The sequence below is a fragment of the Zootoca vivipara genome, chromosome 1 (assembly GCF_963506605.1).
Source record: "Zootoca vivipara chromosome 1, rZooViv1.1, whole genome shotgun sequence".
Taxonomy (NCBI): domain Eukaryota; kingdom Metazoa; phylum Chordata; class Lepidosauria; order Squamata; family Lacertidae; genus Zootoca; species Zootoca vivipara.
The window spans coordinates 131541965-131561291 of NC_083276.1; the positions used below are offsets into that span (position 1 = coordinate 131541965).

The 19327-nt window shown below is 45.4% G+C and overlaps 1 protein-coding gene across 1 annotated transcript in view; it reads right to left on the reverse strand.

Moving 5' to 3' along the window:
- The window catches only part of ABCA12 (ATP binding cassette subfamily A member 12), a 142747-nt gene extending 123868 nt beyond the window's left edge, over nucleotides 1-18879 (reverse strand). Inside the window, exons 1-2 of the mRNA XM_035138968.2 lie at nucleotides 18557-18879; nucleotides 6258-6351 (exon numbers count right to left, since the gene is read on the reverse strand). Of these exons, the coding sequence (XP_034994859.1) occupies nucleotides 6258-6351; nucleotides 18557-18625 (163 nt within the window). The 5' untranslated portion in view covers nucleotides 18626-18879. The remainder of the gene's footprint in view (nucleotides 1-6257; nucleotides 6352-18556) is intronic.
- Nucleotides 18880-19327: the final 448 nt, after the last annotated feature.

A 19327-nucleotide genomic window follows, 5' to 3' on the forward strand; every position in this document is an offset into this window, starting at 1 on the left:
AGCACAAAAGGCTTTTGTAGGTTAAAATTAGCACACTGAATTGTGCTTGGAGATGCACAAGCTTTAGGCCTCTGCTGTTCTGTAACTGCACAGCTATTCAGTGGCATAGCATGGGTTGCCAGCGTCTGGGACCTCGTGGGGTGGGAGGGAGGAGAAAGGATGGAAATGACATGTGCATGCAACTGCCTAATGGCATCCACGTCACACAGGAGATCTTAGTGGCAGAGATAAGAAAAGAGAAGTTGATATGTTGTCTATGGAGGTCACTTCCTGGTTCTCATGGAGAAGCTGTTTTCAACGGACCCCAGTGACAGAAGCACATGCCTGCATTAAGGCAGCACCGAGGGTTGAAATTTTGCACCCCTAACCATTTTGCACCCAGGTCAACGACCCCTATGCCCCCCTTTGCTACACCACTGCAGCTATTCAAGCACACACAGAATCCCTCAAACCACCTGTTGACCCACCCCCTACTTTACAAATGTGGAGCTGAGATATCCCACATTTAAGGGCGAAACTCATCTTGGTCACTAGCAATGGAAAACATGGCAACAGACAATATGTTGTAGGTTCCGTCTAAGACTGAAAGCGCCATTGTTTGGGGCTAGCCTTCCTTTAGCTGGTGTCCTCCAAGCAATTTATATTAGCTCTGCTCAGCATGGCCATTGGCCAGTGGTCAGGAATAATGGGAACTAGAATCCAAACACCTGAGAGCATCAGGCTGGACAACTCTGCTTTAGGAGGATAACACACTTTGGTAACACTAGCTATGGTTTTCTTCAGAGTTATTGATCACAAATGTTTGTTTTTAAAGGGTATTTTTTTATCATTATTAGAATTGATTTTGATTTTTAAAGGATTCTTCATCTTCCCAACATTAAGCAAGCAAGAGGCCAACAGGCTTTCTTGTTTACTGTTTATACTGATTATCACTAGGGAGTATGTTCCTGATTAGATCTTTCTTTCCAAGCACCAGAAATGCTTCTCCCTCCTTGCCACCATAGCGCTTGAACTGCGTTTCTGCCCACACCACCCAGATCAATTCAGGTTCCAAGTCACACTCAAATTTCTTCACCGATATCTGTGATGCTGTGGAAGAAGCTGAGACCTACATTCCCCCCCCCCCACTGCACCTCACACCCAGCGCTTCCTTCTGTGCAAAGTTTTTCATGTATCCCAGAAAGTCAGGCGCTCTTGCTTAGAGGTTGAGAGAAACAATGCCTCAAAATTGCTGCTTCACTCCTCCATTCTGGTACTTCTAATAATAAAAGTACCATTCTGGTACTTTTCTAATAATTTGTATTTTCTATCATCTAGTAAAGTATTAAAACTGGCTGTCAACTGAGGTTGAAAATAAAATTAGTGGAACTGAGCCTTCAAACACATCCTGTTCTTGGTCCTGAAAATCTTAATCTTTAAGCATGTTTCCTAAACCCTTTATCTTCACAATGAGGCTTAGGGTCTAGTGCTCACTGAGACAGTAAATCTGCCTCTAGGCTGTACTATTTTAGAATACAGGTGGACACAGGTGCACACAGAAAACTAAAATGTCAAGGAGAAGGGTTATGGTAGCATAGGCTTCTTCTTAACATTGTAGTCTTCTTCTTTTTTAATTTTTAATTTATGCATTTTCACAAACTTAATATACACATCTTACATTTTCATTCTCTAATTTCTTATCAAAAGACTTCCACCTCCATCTCTCCATGGTTATTTATTTATTCTCCCACCCCACCCCCCGCTTATCCTTTTTATGCCACCCAATTAATTCTATATATTTGCTGTAGTGTTTTTCTCTGCTGTTCATATTTCTAACCCGGACACGGTTAGCTGACCGGACACAGGTTAGAGCTCAATGTCGAGCCTACCAAGTGGCGGTAGCGGCGGTGAAGACTTTCTTCACCGCCTCTATTGCATCTGCAGAAAACAGCAACAGGGGGCTCTTTCAGGTGGTTCACAATTTAGTGGAACCACCTGCTCCATCGGGGCCCAGCACAGGCCACATGATCTCCTGCAATGATTTTGCAAAGTTTTTTGCAGATAAAGTCACTCAAATTCGGGAAGAGGTAGACTCCACCATGGGAGCAGGGCCGGGGCGAGGGAGTGCTAGAGTCCTGTCTAGTCAAGTTGTGTGGGATCAATTCCAATCTGTTACCTCCGAAGATGTGGACAGGCTGCTTGGACGAGTGAAACCAACCACCTGTCTCCTTGATCCTTGCCCATCCTGGCTTTTAAAAGCTAGCCGGGAAGGGTTGGGCGATGGGCTTCGTGGGATGGTGAATGCTTCTCTCTATGAGGGAGCATTCCCAGACCCTCTGAAAGAGGCAGTTATTAAACCGCTTCTTAAAAAAACATCTTTAGATGCAGCCAATATGGCCAACTATTGCCCAGTCTCAAATCTTCCATTCTTTGGCAAGGTGATTGAGCAAGTGGTTGCTGAACAACTCCAGGCACGCCTGGAAGAAGCGGACCATTTGGATCCCTTCCAGTCAGGATTCAGGCCTCATTATGGGACTGAAACTGCCTTGATTGCACTGGTCTATGATCTCCAGTGGGCTAGGTACAAAGGTGAGAGCTGTTTCCTAGTTCTGCCGGATCTCTCAGCGGCTTTTGACACCATCGACCATAACATCCTTCTAGACCGTCTAGAGGGGTTGGGAGCTGGGGGCACTGTCATACAGTGGTTCCGCTCCTTCCTCCTGGGCTGTGTTCAGAAAGTGGGGGGGAGTGTTCAGACCGCTGGGCTCTCACTTGTGGGGTGCCTCATGGTTCTGTCCTCTCCCCCATGCTTTTTAACATCTACATGCAGCTGCTGGGAGACATCATCAGGGGATTTGGGCTGGGTCTTCATCAGTATGTGGATGATACCCAGCTCTACCTCTCAGAACCAGTGAAGGTGGTGAAGGTCCTATGTGAGTGTCTGGAGGTGGTTGGAGGATGGATGGTTGCTAACAGATTGAGGTTGAATCCTGACAAGACAGAAGTACTGTTTGTGGGGGACAGGAGGCAGGCAGGTGTGGAGGACTCCCTGGTCCTGAATGGGGTAACTGTGTCCCTGAAGGACCAGGTGCGCAGCCTGAGAGTCATTTTGGACTCACAGCTGTCCATGGAGGAGCAGGTCAATTCTGTGTCCAGGGCAGCTGTTTATCAGCTCCATCTGGTACGCAGGCTGAGACCCTACCTGCCCGCAAACTGTCTCACCAGAGTGGTGCATGCTCTAGTTATCTCTCGCTTGGACTGCTCTAGTTATCTCTCGCTTGGACTGCAATGTGCTCTATGTGGGGCTACCTTTGAAGGTGACCTGGAAACTACAACTAATCCAGAATGCGGCAGCTAGACTGGTGACTGGGAGCGGCCGTTGAGACCACATAACTTGAAAAGATCTTGAAAAATCTACATTGGCTCCCAGTACGTTTCCGAGCACATTTCAAAGTGTTGGTGCTGAGCTTTAAAGCCCTAAACAGCCTCGGTCCAGTATACCTGAAGGAGCGTCTCCACCCCCATCATTCTGCCCGGACACTGAGGTCCAGCGCCTAGGGCCTTCTTGCGGTTCCATCACTGCGAGAAGCAAAGCTACAGGGAACCAGGCAGAGGGCCTTCTCAGTAGTGGCACCTGCCCTGTGGAACGCCCTCCCACCAGATGTCAAAGATAAGAACAACTACCAGACTTTTAGAGGACATCTGAAGGCAGCCCCATTTAGGGAAGCTTTTAATGTTTAATAGATTATTGTATTTTAATATTCTGTTGGAAGCCGCCCAGAGTGGCTGGGGAAACCCAGCCAGATGGGCGGGGTATAAAAAAATTATTATTATTATTATTATTATTATTATTTGGAAATTTACTCTTTACTGTATCTCTTTAAATACATGGTAGTTTTCTATGTGTAGACCTGTAAGCTGGTATAGCCTAGGCACAGATTTACTTCTTCATAAAGAGCAAGGTCTTTGTATTGCATTACATAGCATTCAGACTGCTGTTGTGGCAGAGTTTACCAAATAGTGATATGCAGTTTAAAATGCCATTGTTGATCATATTCTTTATTTATTGCAAGAAGAGGCATCAGCTTAAGGAAATACATTGTGCATTTTAATGGTTGTCCACTGGAATGTTACTGCTTTTGCCCACAGAAGTCGGGAGCAAAATACAATGTGCAAAGCAGCTCTAGAAGACAAGGTTCAATATGGTGGAAATGTGTTGACAGGGCACTGTATAGTTAGGAGAATGAAATGCAAGTCCTAAGCACAGCTGCAAATCAAGTTAGTAGGAAGATGCTTTGATTCACGACACTATTTTATGTGTGAATGTTGCAAGGGAAGCATATTACTCTGTCACTTGTAGAATGTATATAAAATACACATTGACTCCAAAATCTCCATTTAGATGGTGTGGGAGGGGCAGTACACCAAGCTGAGGGTTAGTTGCCTGAAGCAAAAAATCAGCAGGTGCGACCTGGCTATCTTCTGCAAGCATAGACAACATGAATGACTCTGGCCCTCTAGGTAAGAGGTGTGGGATCTCCAAAATATGTAGATGCCTTCTTGGTTCATAGTACAACCTATTTGAGTTTGTTTTGGGGAGGACAAGGAGGCTGGTCATGTCTAGAAACATTAGGAATACTGCAGTTGCAGTTTCCAAGGTAATCCTCTACTTTACTGATTGGAGATCTGCTGAGCTGGGTTGTTGGTTACGAATGTCTAGCAAACAGTGGAAATTGAGAGAGGAGTGTTATTGGTTGCTGCTGAGATAAAATGACTAAGTCGTGCTCAGGTGAGGAGCAAATGGAAGTAAGGGTACGGGCATGAGAAGCCACCAACTGAAACACCAGCACACACATGGCAAACCACCACCACCCTTCCAAAAATGTTCTAATGAGCTTCCACATTAGTGGTTACCGTAGATATACAATGACTATTTCTCCTGATTGGATCCCCACAGTAAGGCGTAATCTGAATTAAACATACAAAAAGTGTAGTGCAGAATGGCATTTTGGTGACAACACCATTTGGTCACTGCAAGAAAAGCTTGTGTGCATGAGCAGCACTGATTCCACAACATCCCAAGTATGCATTGCTTCCCCCCCCCTCCTCCAGGGAGCAAAGCAGCTGGGAAGGGTTTTTAGCAGACAAATGTCCAATGGAAAAGGATTAAGTAGCTCCTCTCCCTGCCCCATCAAATTTAGACACTCGCCATGGTGCAGTTATACTACCCCCAGTTTATTATTTTAAGATTACCCAGCCCTCCATCTCTGGTAAGCAAAGACATGAAGTCCACAGTCCAATTCTTTCTAATAAGATGGGAAAATTTCACTCTACATAACCATCTTCCTCTGCTCCAGAAGATGTCAAACCTGTCATGGCTGTGATTAGCTGGAAATTGCCAGACTATCGTGGGTTCTGAGCCCTTAAAGATGAACTGTAGCCATGCAGTTTATTTGTCCCTGTTAAACTCCCCAACTGCAGCTAATTCTGGAAGTGTCCTCAGTGACCATTGAGACTAAGTTCTACAATGGTAGTTTGGATTAAGTGTAGGGTTAGTTAGAAAAATATTCTGGTACAGTGTTTTATTTCAATATTGAATTTCACAATTGCTAATTCTTTTCCTTTTTTTAATATCATGCAGAGACCAGAAACTATTAGCTAACAGGAGAAGGATCTTGTTCAACTAGTTTCATGCTGCTACAGGCACTGTTCCTTGTTCCTACAATTCTAGGTGAGCCTGCAAAATAAATAGCTTGCTCTATGTGAGCGTAATTGAAAGAGAGAAAGAAAGATGATGCTGAAGAAACCAGCAAACAGGTTATACCAACCTGACTTTGAATATAGTAAATTCATATTATCTCTTAAGCATTTTTGATTTCACACACATGCCGGGGTCATCTCAAAAGAGAGGGTGTGGCACCTCTACACTTCCCAAATTATGCTTAGAATCGGTGCATGAAGCTTCCATTGACAAAACCACCACACAAAATTGGGCACCTACCGGTAACTTTGCTAATAATAGGCAGATTGGGGAGAGGTTGATTTTCTCACAAACAGGGGCAGTGGACAGAAAACACCCTTCTGGGACAATGGTATCTAAGAAACTATTAAAAGCATTTTCTTCCCAGAGTATGTTTAGCCCAGAAAAGAGGAGATTGAGAGGAGAAATGATAGTTATCTTCAAATAGCTAAAGCTTCTAGAAGTAAAGGACCTAAGAGCCTTTTCTATAACAATACAAATCCCATATCAATCTTTAAAGGGAGATCAAGTTACTCACAGTTTGGCTGGGCTTCTGGAGGAAATCTGGTTCGTATGATGGCCATAAGGATGAATAAAAACACAGGCCATGCAATTAATGTGAGTGACCAAACCTATGAGAGAGAAGCAGGGGCAGTTTGAATCCTTGTTAAATGGTTAAAAGTGTATGTCAGTAGCATAAAAGGAAAATCTGTTCAACAAAGCAACTCACACACATACCAATACTGTATATAAAGCATCAGCTTTCCAATTCTCCTTCTACCAGAATACAATGCAACAACATTTCACAAATAATCACTATAAACCTTATTTGTTTGTGGTCATACTTGTCCTAGCCTTCAGTGCTAGGGAATCTGCCTTGCAGAGAGAAATCCCGCGTTCAGTCCTTGGCATCTCCAGATAGAAAGAAAAAGTTCTCTCTGAAGCGTTGAGTGACCACTGCCAGTCAGTGGCTGTAGATCATTCTTGGCTAGATGGACCAATAGTCTCAGGGCCAGCCCAAGCCATTTTGGCACCTGAGGCGAACCACAAAATGGCGCCTCCCCCTGCTGCCACCACAAGGGAAGAAGGGGTGAGTGTAGATCTACATCAGGAACAAGGGGGGGGAATCGAAACAACCTTTACCGATGGTTGAAGTGGGAGTCAAAGACTGTTGCAGGGCTGAAAGGGGCCTGCTGTGAAACACATTGGGGAGGTGCAGACCCCAGGAGACCCCAGACAGCAGCCCCATAGGGCTGAGCCTCCTATTCGCCAAGAGGCCACTGTAGAGGTGGCAAGCAGGGTGGGGAGGCACTGCCAAGGAGCCAGAGGAGGAGCTAGCTGCTGCGGCCCCCGGAGCGGTGCACAGGGGTGGGGCTAGCTGCCTGCAGTGGCACCACCTGCGGCGAGTGGCGAGCATCCCAGGGGGATGCCACCCAAGCAGCGAGCGGCGAGAGTCCCAGGGGGGCGGGGCCATAGCTGCCAAGTTATCCCTTTTTTAAAGGGATTTTCCCTTATGCTGAATAGGCTTCCTCGCGAGAAAAGGGAAAACTTGGCAGCTATGGGCGGGGCAGCTATGTCACACACACCCAGGGATGACATCTGGGGCAGACCGCCCCCCTCTTTCTCCACCACTGGCTGGCGCTATTGCTCTTGTGGATCCTGCTGCCTAAGGCCTCTTGGGTGGGCTGGCCCTGAATGGTCTGACTCAGTGAAACATATCTTCCTAACAGGGCCGTCTTAAGCACCTTTGGCGCTGTGGTGCGACGGATCCCTCCGCCGCCCCCCGCCGCCCCATTTTCCAGCGCGACGGGTGGGCGGGCTCAACGCGCAGCGCAGTCGCCAAGGGCGCTGCTGCGTGACGGGTGGGCGGGCTTGCTGCGCAGCGGAGCGGCCGGCGAGCGGGCAGGCAGGCTCCGTGGCGCCCTCCGTGGCGCCCTGCGCCACCCAGCCTGCCCATAGAGCCGGCCCTGCTTCCTAAAGTCCTAGTTCCTCTTCAACCTGGCCTTGGGCTGATTAATATTCTACAGCCCTTTAAATGTGTTTTAGGGGCTTTATTGTTTTGTTGGTTTTCTTTTAACTATTTACTTGTGTTTTTACCTTGTATTTTATTCTGTGAACTTCCCTGAGAGCTTGTGATGAAGGGCAGTATATAAATCAAATGGTAAAATAAATAAGTGAACTAAGTTCATTCTAGGCTCAAATAAGCCAGGCTTCCATAGAAGGTTCCCCAGGCAGTCTCAATCCTTGAAAGCACAGGTAAATTTTAAACTAATTCTATAATAGTTTTTGAGATATTATCCTAATTGAACAGTTAAAGGCTCAGTGAAAATCCCATATTCTCTTATACAGTGGTGCCTCGACTTACGAATTTAATCCGTTCCGAAGTCACCTTCGTAGGTCGAAAAATTCGTAAATCGAAAAGCGACATTGGAAACGCAGTTTCCCATGGGAATGCATTGGAAACAGAAAAATTCGTAAGTCGAAGCAACCCCATCTAAAAATTCGTAAGTCGAAAAAACCCTATCGAAAACCACCGCGGTTTCCGTTCGGATGTCGAGAAATTCGTAAGCGTACGGCCATTTGCCCCATTCGCAAGTCGAAAAATTCGGTTGTTGAGTCATTCGTAAGTCAAGGTACCACTGTATTGCTACACAGCCTGCAAGTAATTCTTATTTAATTTACACCAGCATACGGCAAATCAACTCCTGGGCCTCTTTTTTGGGAGGGGGGGTCACAGGGAACTACAAGCAATGCAAACTGATTTCATATAGGCAGAAAAATGTCTCTGAAAATGATACAGAACTGTTAAGCAACATTCATAGAAAAAGAAGTGGAAGCTCCTGGAAAGAGTCGCTTGAGCGGGCCACTGAAGCAGCTTCAATTCACTTGCAATGGATCAAAAACACCCCTTTCTTCCATACTTATTATGGCAACAACAATAATATTTAAACTGTGCATCTTCACAGTAAATGAACTTTGTGCACATTTTCTCAGTTATTTTTACAATATCCATGTAAAGTAGAACAGCATTATTACACCCCCATATTGCAAACGTAGATGGCTGCTAGTTGGTACTACTCATGCTTCACTTATGTACTGAAGCAATAAACCACGAGTCTCCAGCTCAAAGCTTAAGCTCATATCACAGTTAATTACAGCTTGTATATTAGTTCCCAAATGTGTCTTTTTGGGTGGCATAGCTGTCTCTTTCCTTTGGTTGGGTGCACTTTATTCCAATCCTTTGCTTCTCAGGTGGTTTTCTAAAATTTTACAAGATTTTAGCATCTATAAAACTAGGTGTAACTGGAAACTGGGAGCTTGAAAATATCCTTGTTTCTAAAGCAGTTAAAACTTGAGCCATAGGCCAGGCATGGGCAAACTCCGGCCCTCCAGATGTTTGGGACTACAATTCCCATCACCCCTGACCACTGGTCCTGTTAGCTAGGGATGATGGGAACTGTAGTCCAAACATCTGGAGAGACGGAGTTTGCCAACGCCTGCCATAGGCCATATATCGAGGAAAGGCCAAGGGAATTATGGGAAATAATTGTCTGAAGAAGTGTGCATGCACACGAAAGCTCATACCAAAATAAAAACTTAGTTGGTCTTTAAGGTGCTACTGAAGGAATTTTTTTATTTTACTTCGATCCAGACCAACACGGCTACCTACCTGTAACCTGTCCTAGTGGTAGTTTTAGCTTTCTTCATACAATGGGCTAACTGACTTGTGCAAACTGGAAACTCATGGTTCTCTGGCACCCTGTACAAACTAGAAGTTACATTTTGTTTCTTTGGATACCAGATGACTTTCCAATTAAGAGATAAATGAACTTCACCGATAAGGGAAGAAAGTAGTGAAAGATCTCTTGCAATCTGGCCTTAATTTACAAAAACAACGAATCAGCCAAGAGATTTATTTTGTTTCAAAGAATCCACCAGACTTTGACATGACATGACATGTTATAGATTTGGGAGGGGAACAAAAAAAAAACCCCTAGAAATTAATAAATGATAGGATTTTGATTAGTTGGCGTGTGAAGGGGGAAATATAAGCTGCAGATGAATTCCTGGGCTAGTCTATGCAAAATGACTTGGCCAAGCTAGGGCCATTAAGAAACAATACAGGGCCATTGGGAGCCATTGCTTTGGAAGGCTAGTAGGGTAACTGGGTGTGAGGTGAAAAGAGAATTTTTAGCAGGGTATCATGGGAAGAAGAAGGAAGAATAAAGACTGGGGTTCATCTTGGGCAGGCTGGCTGAAGGCTGGCTGGGAGAGATGCCAGACTCCATGGCTGCCCTGTTGTGGGGGACAAGCTCCTCATGCTGTAAGATCTGGACTCACTTCATGCAGAATGAAGGTGTAAATAGATGAATAAACCATATTTCTTAAAGCTACGATGGTCTCCACTGTGCCTCAATTCTCCAAAGGAATACAGACCTTGGGTGAGTGCCTGGAACCCCATAGAGTTTTGCCACCACTTGGCAGAGAGGGAAGGAGGCACCCAACTTAATACATAGCAACCCAGTCTAACTCAGGAATTCCACCCCAGTCTTACTGGTACTGAGTTAAACAAAGCAGGGTGGCAGGGAGCTTTATGGGAACCCTTTTGTCCCCACTGAAAATGTGACGGCCTTTCGGGTGCTTTTTTCATGCCCGTTCTGAAAGACCGCCAAAGGGAGGGAAGAGGGAATTGGACTCCCTTCCTTGACCATCCCAGTTGCGCTTTGTTGGCCAGTTGCAGCAAAATGTGCCACTAGGGGCTTGTCCACATTTCTGCTTGTCCGTTGGCTAGAAAGCATGTTGTTTCGCTTGAGGAGGAACCTCCCCAGAGTTCGGATGTTGCTTTATGCTCAAACAACTCTACATTTTACTCTTTTATTGGTTTATATTGTCATACATGCTCAATGAAGGGGAAATCGACAAATTAAAAAACATGGAAAATGTTTTAAGGCACAGGTATTCTAAGGAAAATAATAAATCACAGAATCATAGAATCACAGAGTTGGAAGAGACCACAAGGGCCATCCAGTCCAACCCCCTGCCAAGCAGGAAACACCATCAAAGCATTCTTGCCAGTTGGCTGTCAAGCCTCCGCTTAAAGACCTCCAAAGAAAGAGACTCCACCACACTCCTTGGCAGCAAATCCCACTGCCAAACAGCTCTTACTGTCAGGAAGTTCTTCCTAATGTTTAGGTGGAATCTTCTTTCTTGTAGTTTGAATCCATTGCTCCGTGTCCGCTTCTCTGGAGCAGCAGAAAACAACCTTTCACCCTCTTCTATATGACATCCTTTTATATATTTCTACATGGCTATCATATCACCCCTTAACCTTCTCTTTTCCAGGCTAAACATACCCAGCTCCCTAAGCCATTCCTCATAAGGCATCATTTCCAGGCCTTTGACCATTTTGGTTGCCCTCCTCTGGACACATTCCAGCTTGTCAGTATCCTTCTTGAACTGTGGTGCCCAGAACTGGACACAATACTCCAGGTGAGGTCTGACCAGAGTGGAATACAGTGGTACTATTACTTCCCTTGATCTAGATGCTATACTCCTATTGATGCAACCCAGAATTGCATTGGCTTTTTTAGCTGCTGCATCACACTGTTGACTCATGTCAAGTTTGTGGTCTACCAAGACTCCTAGATCCTTTTCACATGTACTGCTCTCAAGCCAGGTGTCACCCATCCTGTATTTGTGCCTTTCTTTCTTTTTTCTTTCTTTTTTGCCCAAGTGTAGTACCTTACATTTCTCCTTGTTAAAATTCATCTTGTTTGCTTTGGCCCAGTTGTCTAATCTGTTAAGATCATTTTGAAGTGTGATCCTGTCCTCTGGGGTATTAGCCACCCCTTCCAATTTGGTGTCATCTGCAAACTTGTTCAGGATGCCCTCAAGCCCATCATCCAAGTCATTAAGATGTTGAATAAGACTGGGCCCAAGACAGAACCCTGTGGCACCCCACTAGTCACTTCTCTCCAGGATTAAGATGAGCCATTGATGAGCACCCTTTGGGTTCGGTCAGTCAGCCAGTTACAAATCCACTGAATGGTAGCATTGTCTAGCCTGCATTTTACCAGCTTCTTTACAAGAGTATCATGGGGCACCTTGTCAAAGGCCTTGCTGAAATCAAGATAGGCTATATCCACAGCATTCCCTTCATCTACCAGGCTTGTAATTCTGTCAAAAATGAGATCAAATTAGTCTGACATGACTTATTTTTCAGAAGCCCATGCTGACTTGTAGTGATCACAGCATTCCTTTCTAGGTGCTCGCAGACCGTTTGCTAAATAATCTGCTCTAGAATCTTTCCTGGTATTGATGTCAGGCTGACTGGGCGGTAATTGTTTGGGTCCTCTCTTTCCCCCTTTTTGAAAATAGGGACAACATTTGCCCTCCTCCAGTCTGCTGGGACTTCACCTGTTCTCCAGGAATTCTCAAAGATTACTGCCAGTGGTTCGGAAATCACCTCTGCCAGTTATTTTAATACTCTTGGATGTAGTTCATTTGGCCCTGGAGACTTGAATACATCTAAACTAGCCAAGTATTCTTGTACTTGTATTCCTTACTTGTTCTGGGCTGTGTTCCTTACTTATTCTGGGCTGTGCTTCCCCTGCTGAATCATCTGCTCCATATTCTTCAGGTCGGGCATTGTTTTCTTTTTTGGAGAAGACTGAGGCAAAGAAGGCATTGAGGAGTTCTGCCCTTTCTCTGTCCCCTGTTCGTATTTCACCATCTTCTCCTCTAAGTGACCCCACTGCTTCCTTGTCTTCATTATGGTCATAGGACCCATTTTGATTGAAACACACAGCACAAATGAATAACCAACCAATCACACAACAGGGAAACTTTACAATTTATCCAGTATGATTAATACAATCTAACATTTGAGCTCTTATATGCATTTTTTTTATTAAAAAAAGTCACTTGCTCAGTAATGCTCAGTAATATGGGACTTTGTCTCAGTGCCCCGGAAAACTATTCAGAAAGTGGTGAATTATATAAAAGTTGCAATATGGATGTGGTTTGACAGTGGGAATAATAATAATAATAATAATAATAATAATAATAATAATAATAATAATAATAATTTATTATTTATACCCTGCCCATCTGGCCGGGTCTCCCCAGCCACTCTGGGCAGTCTCCAACAGAAGAATAAAACACAATAATCTATTAAACATTAAAAATTAAACATTAAAAGCCTACCTGAACAGGCAGCATAGTGATGAAACTAACCATGCAGGGAATTTTTCTGCTCTCAGTGTTAGCTTAAATCATAGAAACAGCTCTAGATTCACTTAATTGGGTAGGTGATGCAATCAGGATGGCTTGCAGGAAACTGCAGCCTTATAAAATCAATAACAACACTGCTACAGAGCCACTTCCTCCAGCCCCCACCCCACTGGATAGCAGAGCAGACATGGCACACAAAGGCCAACAATCGCTCTGGGGTGCGAAACAGCTGGCAGCCATGCCTGACGATTAGATTGGGCAGCAGTACTGCAGCTGCTGGTTCATAGAATGGAATCCTTTTTCACCCAACTTACTGAGATCATGAAGACAGTAAGATGAAGCATAGTGTTAAAATAAAAGTTGCCCTATAAAAGTACATGTGCTGACGTTTAAGGACTCTAGTACTACATGTGACGCAGCAGCCCTGTTCAGATGTTCACCTGAAGGCACAAGGGCTTAAAACATCAAAGGAATTTGCACACAATTTCCATCCAATGTCCCCAGGCATGAACTCTTCTACAACTCCCACCTTCCCCAGCCAGTAACTTACTAATTGGCAGCGAGGAGAGTTACGAGTTCAGCAACATCTAGAGAGCCACAGGTTCCCCATCCCTATACCAACCAAATGGTTTTCTGCTACAGATTAGAATGAGTATCAAATCTGAAAACAGGTAGTAAGAATTAGTGGGCATAGCAATGTGTGATTTTTATAAATCTTAAAAAGGATACTTATTTATGTAGTAACTGAAGATCTGGTTATTTTTACTTTAATTGCACCCCTAGCAGACTCGTACCTGACACTGCTCAGGAATTCTAAGAAACACAAAGTTAGGTGCTGCTGTGAAATCAATGGTTGAAATCAGTACAGTTCTGAAAGGTTCGGCCTGCCATCTTTTTTCAAAATGGCACTCCATGGTATCCAAACATACACAAATGCCTGCTTCTCGCACTGTGTTCTACCTGTATTTCAATCTCTGCGTCACAGGGTGTTTTAACATGAGGTTTAAAGCAGCTTCCCCCATCAAATGGTTTTGTAACGGAAGCATAAAGCCTACACTAGCTAGAATGGTCATTACCATTACAAATGCTTCTCTTCTCCACCAGCAGTTATTGCATATTTATATAAATAGTGGGGAGGCTCAAAGGCTAGCCAAGGCTCACGTCTGAAAATGCTCAAAAATTGGCTCAGATGGGCAGGGCTGTCTTCAGCATACCTGGCACCCTGGTGCAACGGAGCCCTCCGGCGCCCCCCCGCCCCCGCCCCGTTTCCCAGCATGGCGGGTGGGCGGGTGCAGCGTGCAGCGCAGCTGCCGCCTGAAGAGCCAGCGCCCTGCTCCACCCAGCCTGGCCATAGGGCCGGCCCTGGGCCAGGGGGCGCTGCCCGCCCCCTGTTGCGACGCCCCTGCGCGCGGCGGAGGCGGCTCCAGACCCGCGCGCCTCCGGAGAGCGGCCTGAAGCTGCTGAAAGCTGAGAGGCACGCCTGGGGCCACCTCCACCGCGCCTCTCCGCGGGCACAGTGGGTGCAGCGACGCCCCTGGTGGCCTGGCGCCCTGGTGCCCCGCGCTACCGGACCCGGGCCTAGAGGCGGCCGTGCAGATGGGCATTGAGACGTTTTTATATAGACATTGAAAGAAGCCTCGGGTTCAAAAACCAAAATATTCCTAATTGCCCAGGCAGGCCATGAGACCAGCAAAATAACAAAACTAGGATGAAATCAGGCCAAATATTTATTGACAGAAGCAGGCAGGGTAACGGTTGGCATGGCATTGGGTTCTAGGATTAGTTCATCATTCCATTGAAGGAACGGGTCCACCAAGTTTGGACCATCCCAAACCCATTCCATGGGAGTTGGCCAGTGTTGAACCTTGCCATGGTGGAAGCCAAGCAACAAGGTTTCACTGGGCAAACAGGGTGCAGATATCCCAACCCAAACTTGGGGTTGCCATGGCCAATCCTCCCCTCAGACCCCTTATGGGGCCCCCCAATACTATGTTGACCCTGTGCAACAAGGCTCTAGCCCAGGGGAAGCAGCCTTACAGTATATAAGCTTTCACCTCCCCTTTGCAAGGTCTCATAGGACATCATTCAGAGAGGATACTGGGCAAAACCTATGGGCCACAACACCGCCAGGCAAAGGCACCCTGTATTTATTGGGCACAGAACAAGGCCTGTATGTGTGCAAACTTATACGCCCCTTACCCAAAAGAAGTTCAAAGTGGCTTAAAGCAATATAATTAAATCAAATCCACAAAATAATGTACTGTATATTAAACAACCATTAATTAAAAAAAATCAGCAAAAGCAGCAATTCATATAACCAAAAGCCAACAAAGCAACAAATGAAGGCAAAAAAAACACACAAAGGAAACATAATCGCAACAGTAAAAATTCTTCAGCTGACAGCCTTCTCCACTGGTTACTGATTTGCTGTCAGGCCCTTAACAACTTGGGACCAATTTACCTACGACATTGCCTTACCCCACATGTGCCCAGTCGACCTCCTCAGTCAGTGAAATTGGCATGTTTACAGGTGCCACATAGTACCCATTCTGCATCTGTAAGTATTCAATTGTTTCGTGTGGCAGCATCAACACTTTGGAACTCCCTGCCTATTGATATCAGGCAGGCACTGTATTCTTTTGGTGCCTGCTGAAGACATTCTTATTTGGACAAACCTACCCAGATGCTTAGAAAGTTTGTTTCGGGCTATTCTAGTGTGGTTTTAACTTCCTGTATGTTCCTGTATATAACCCACAGGTAGGGTTAAACCACAGAGCCTAGGGCTTGCAGATCAGAAGGTCAGCAGTTCGAACCCCCGCGATGGGGTGAGCTCCCATTGCACGGTTCCAGCTCCTGCCAACCTAGCAGTTCGAAAGCACGTCAAAGTACAAGTAGGTACTGCTCCGGCAGGAAGGTAAACAGCATTTCCGTGCACTGCTCTGGTTCACCAGAAGCAGCTTAGTCATGCTCGCCACATAACCCAGAAGCTGCCTGCAGACAAACGCCGGCTGCCTCGGCCCATAATGTGAGATGAGTGTCACAACCCCAGAGTCATCCGCGACTGGACCTAATGGTCAGGGGTCCCTTTATCTTTTTATGTTTTAAATTACAGCTGTAACTTTTTAACTGGTAATTTTATTGTGTTGTCTTTTTTATAAACCAATTTGAGGTTTCTTTCTACAGTCATGTGGTATATAAATTTTTATGAAATAAATATATTATTAAACAAGACATAAACTATCATGTCTTCATGAATCTCAACCAGGAGGGCATTCCAAATGGTGTATTGTTAACCAAGGCGACAATAGTAAATTTTATTCCTTGGACAGCCTAGGAATCTGGAGCAGGGCTCAGATGATGGACTCAGCATTCAGAAAGGAACATGTGGAAGAAGGTGATCCATAGAGAACAGGAGTGGAGAGCCCTTTTGGTCCACCAGGCCAGAACACTGTTCAACACCTATTAATCCTGATGTCATTGTGATGTCAGATGTCTGAGAGATGGGTTGTCCTGCCCGCCCACCCAAAGGTGGTGGTGTAATGCAAACTCTATTTTAAAGGCTTGCCTTCCCTCTGCCGGGCTGAAGCCGTCTCAGCCACCAGCAGCCCCACCCTTGAACGGAGTTTGGTGTAATTCATGTTGGCTTATCTTCCCGGAGGCATCTAGCTGTCTGAAGCTGGGGTGGGGTGGGGAATAGGAAAAAGAAAAGCTCTCAGAATTCCTGCCTTGGCACATCCCTCCACCTGCCTGCTCATTGTATCTGTCCCATTGAGTCAGAATCCCCAAAGGGAAGAGGTGAAGCAGTCAAACCACCGCAGATGAAAGACTCTTCGATATAACCGACTGTCATATATTTAAGTGGCAACATTAGGACCAACAAATATCACAAGCAACAATCCAGTGGGGGGGGGGGGAGGTTATAGAAGAGATGGGGTTTTTTTAAGCCTTCAGATGGCAGAGTACTGAGGGGAAAGTTTTGTAAAAGGACTTTGATACACATTAACATTTGACAGGGGAGAAAGATTTTAAATAAAAAGGGCAGTGTTCATTGGATGAAAATCAGGGAATATGGAGCTGAAAGTCTCCTAGCATTCTCCCAAAATAAAAAAAGCAGACAGATACCCGCTGAAATGGTTTTAAATTTTAACATATCTCACTACATTAAACTACCACTCAGGAAGTAGATTTTAATGCTTAGTTGTCATCACATTGTATGACACAAATGCTCACAAACTGCCAAGCTTCTTGAGGGAAATTACCGAGAAAGTTTTGCATAATCCTGGCATCCCAATTTGTACAGCTATGAAGTAATTTTCCTAAAATAAGTCCAGGGCAGCACCTGCTCAGAAAGTAGATGCATAGGTACAGTACTAAATAAGTATAGGACTACACAGGTATTACTATACCTATAAAACAGGTGCAATGGAAACTAAAAAATCATGAACCAATGAAAGGCAGACCACCTTGATTCCTCGGGATGGTTTTTTTCTTCCTTTTGTAACTTTTCCTCCAGCTGAGGCTGTAGGTAAGCGTTGCTCCTTTATTGGCCTCAACAAGCTTTTGGCTCCATAAGGAGCATGGCAAGCCTAGTCGATCTCTGCACACATACAGCAGAAAGAGATGGGATATGGTGGTATAATTCCCAGGTGACAGAATGGTCTGTATCACTTCTGACTACAAGTAATCTTTGATTACCTGGGACCCAGGTGGCGCTGTGGGTTAAACCACAGAGCCTAGGGCTTGCTTATCAGAAGGTTGGCGGTTCGAATCCCTGCAACGGGGTGAGTTCCCATTGCTCGGTCCCAGCTCCTGCCCACCTAGCAGTTCGAAAGCACATCAAAGTGCAAGTAGATAAATAGGGACCGCTCCGGCGGGAAGGTAAACGCCGTTTCCGTGCGCTGCTCTGGTTCGCCAGAAGCAGCTTTGTCATGCTGGCCACATGACCCGGAAGCTGTCTGCGGACAAACGCCGGCTCCCTCGGCCTATAGAGCGAGATGAGCGCCACAACCCCAGAGTCGGACACGACTGGACCTGATGGTCAGGGGTCCCTTTACCTTTACCTAATCTTTGACCATTCCCCTACATTTTTTTAAAGGGCAAGCAGCCCAGTGAAGCGAGATTCCTGCCCAGACCTTTGACTGCTCTGCTAGTTTTCTCTTTGCAAAGGGTCTTTTTAACAAACGTGAGCATTCATAACCGTGCCCCACCACCTGCAGCCTACAGTCAAGCAGCCCTTTCCAACACTTCAACTTGTTGCCTCTTCATTCTGCTACAGATGTAGACCAGACCAGGATCACAGCTGGAACCAGAGTGGTGTGATCCACTCTGAAGTACCACCATTAAGGAACAAAACATCCACAGCAATTTGAGCATGCCAAATAAAGGCAACTGAGGCTTTGCTTCTGTTCTGAGGCAACACACCTTTGAACATGATCTAAAATATAACACACCACCACATACCTACTCAGGGCCCTTCCACCAGCAAATATCTTCCACCTTAATTTTATTTATTTATTTTGTCAGTGTCACAAGCCATTTCTCAGTCTGAACCTGCAAAGAATCTAAGGTTTTCTCTCATTTTATTATTATTTCTGAAATACTTACTGGTTGCCGTTTGATGCCCAGCCAGTTCTTCCACAGCAGCACCCGCAGGTGCTGGAATAGTGAAGCCATCCGTGGAATTCCCCCCAAAAGCAAACTGGTTCTGTCTTCTCTCTCCCCTCCTTGAGGTGTCCAAAGCTTATGCTGCTGTGGCCCACCACTCCGAATATGAGCTTTCCCTGCACAGCATAGCTCTCAGGCAGTTCGCTCACCAACCTGTCTCTGCTCTGTACACACACTTGCCTTTCCTTCTGCAATAGCTCCTAGCAAATGCAACAGGTTATTCCTCCAATGGGGAAGGGATGGGAGCAGCACCAGCCAGTACAATCTTGAGATAATTACAATATTGTCTCCCTCTCTTTGAGCTGCCTCCAGTACCTGTGTGATAAAAAAAATGGGTGGCATTCCAAGGTGCTGGAATATAATCAGCACACCTTTTCCCCAATTAGTAACTCCCTGCCACCTACACATATTGCCTGCAGAAGAGAAGTCATAAAAGAAAATGAGCCAGGAACCAGCTTGTTCAGCCAGTGTGGCCAGTCTCATTCTTTTGCCTGCTTTCCTGTGCATATAAAGTTGGCAGGGAGTGATATATATAAAGGAGAAAGAGGGACTCTAACTTTTGCCTTAAAACAAAAACAACCGTTGTGGCCCTTCCTAGGGATGCATGTGAAGAGATGCCAGGATAGTTTCAGCTCCTTGTTAATCATTAAGACAGAGGGTTTTCCCACCTTTACCTTTCCTCCGCACCTTCCAGGGATGGTCTGCGCTTTA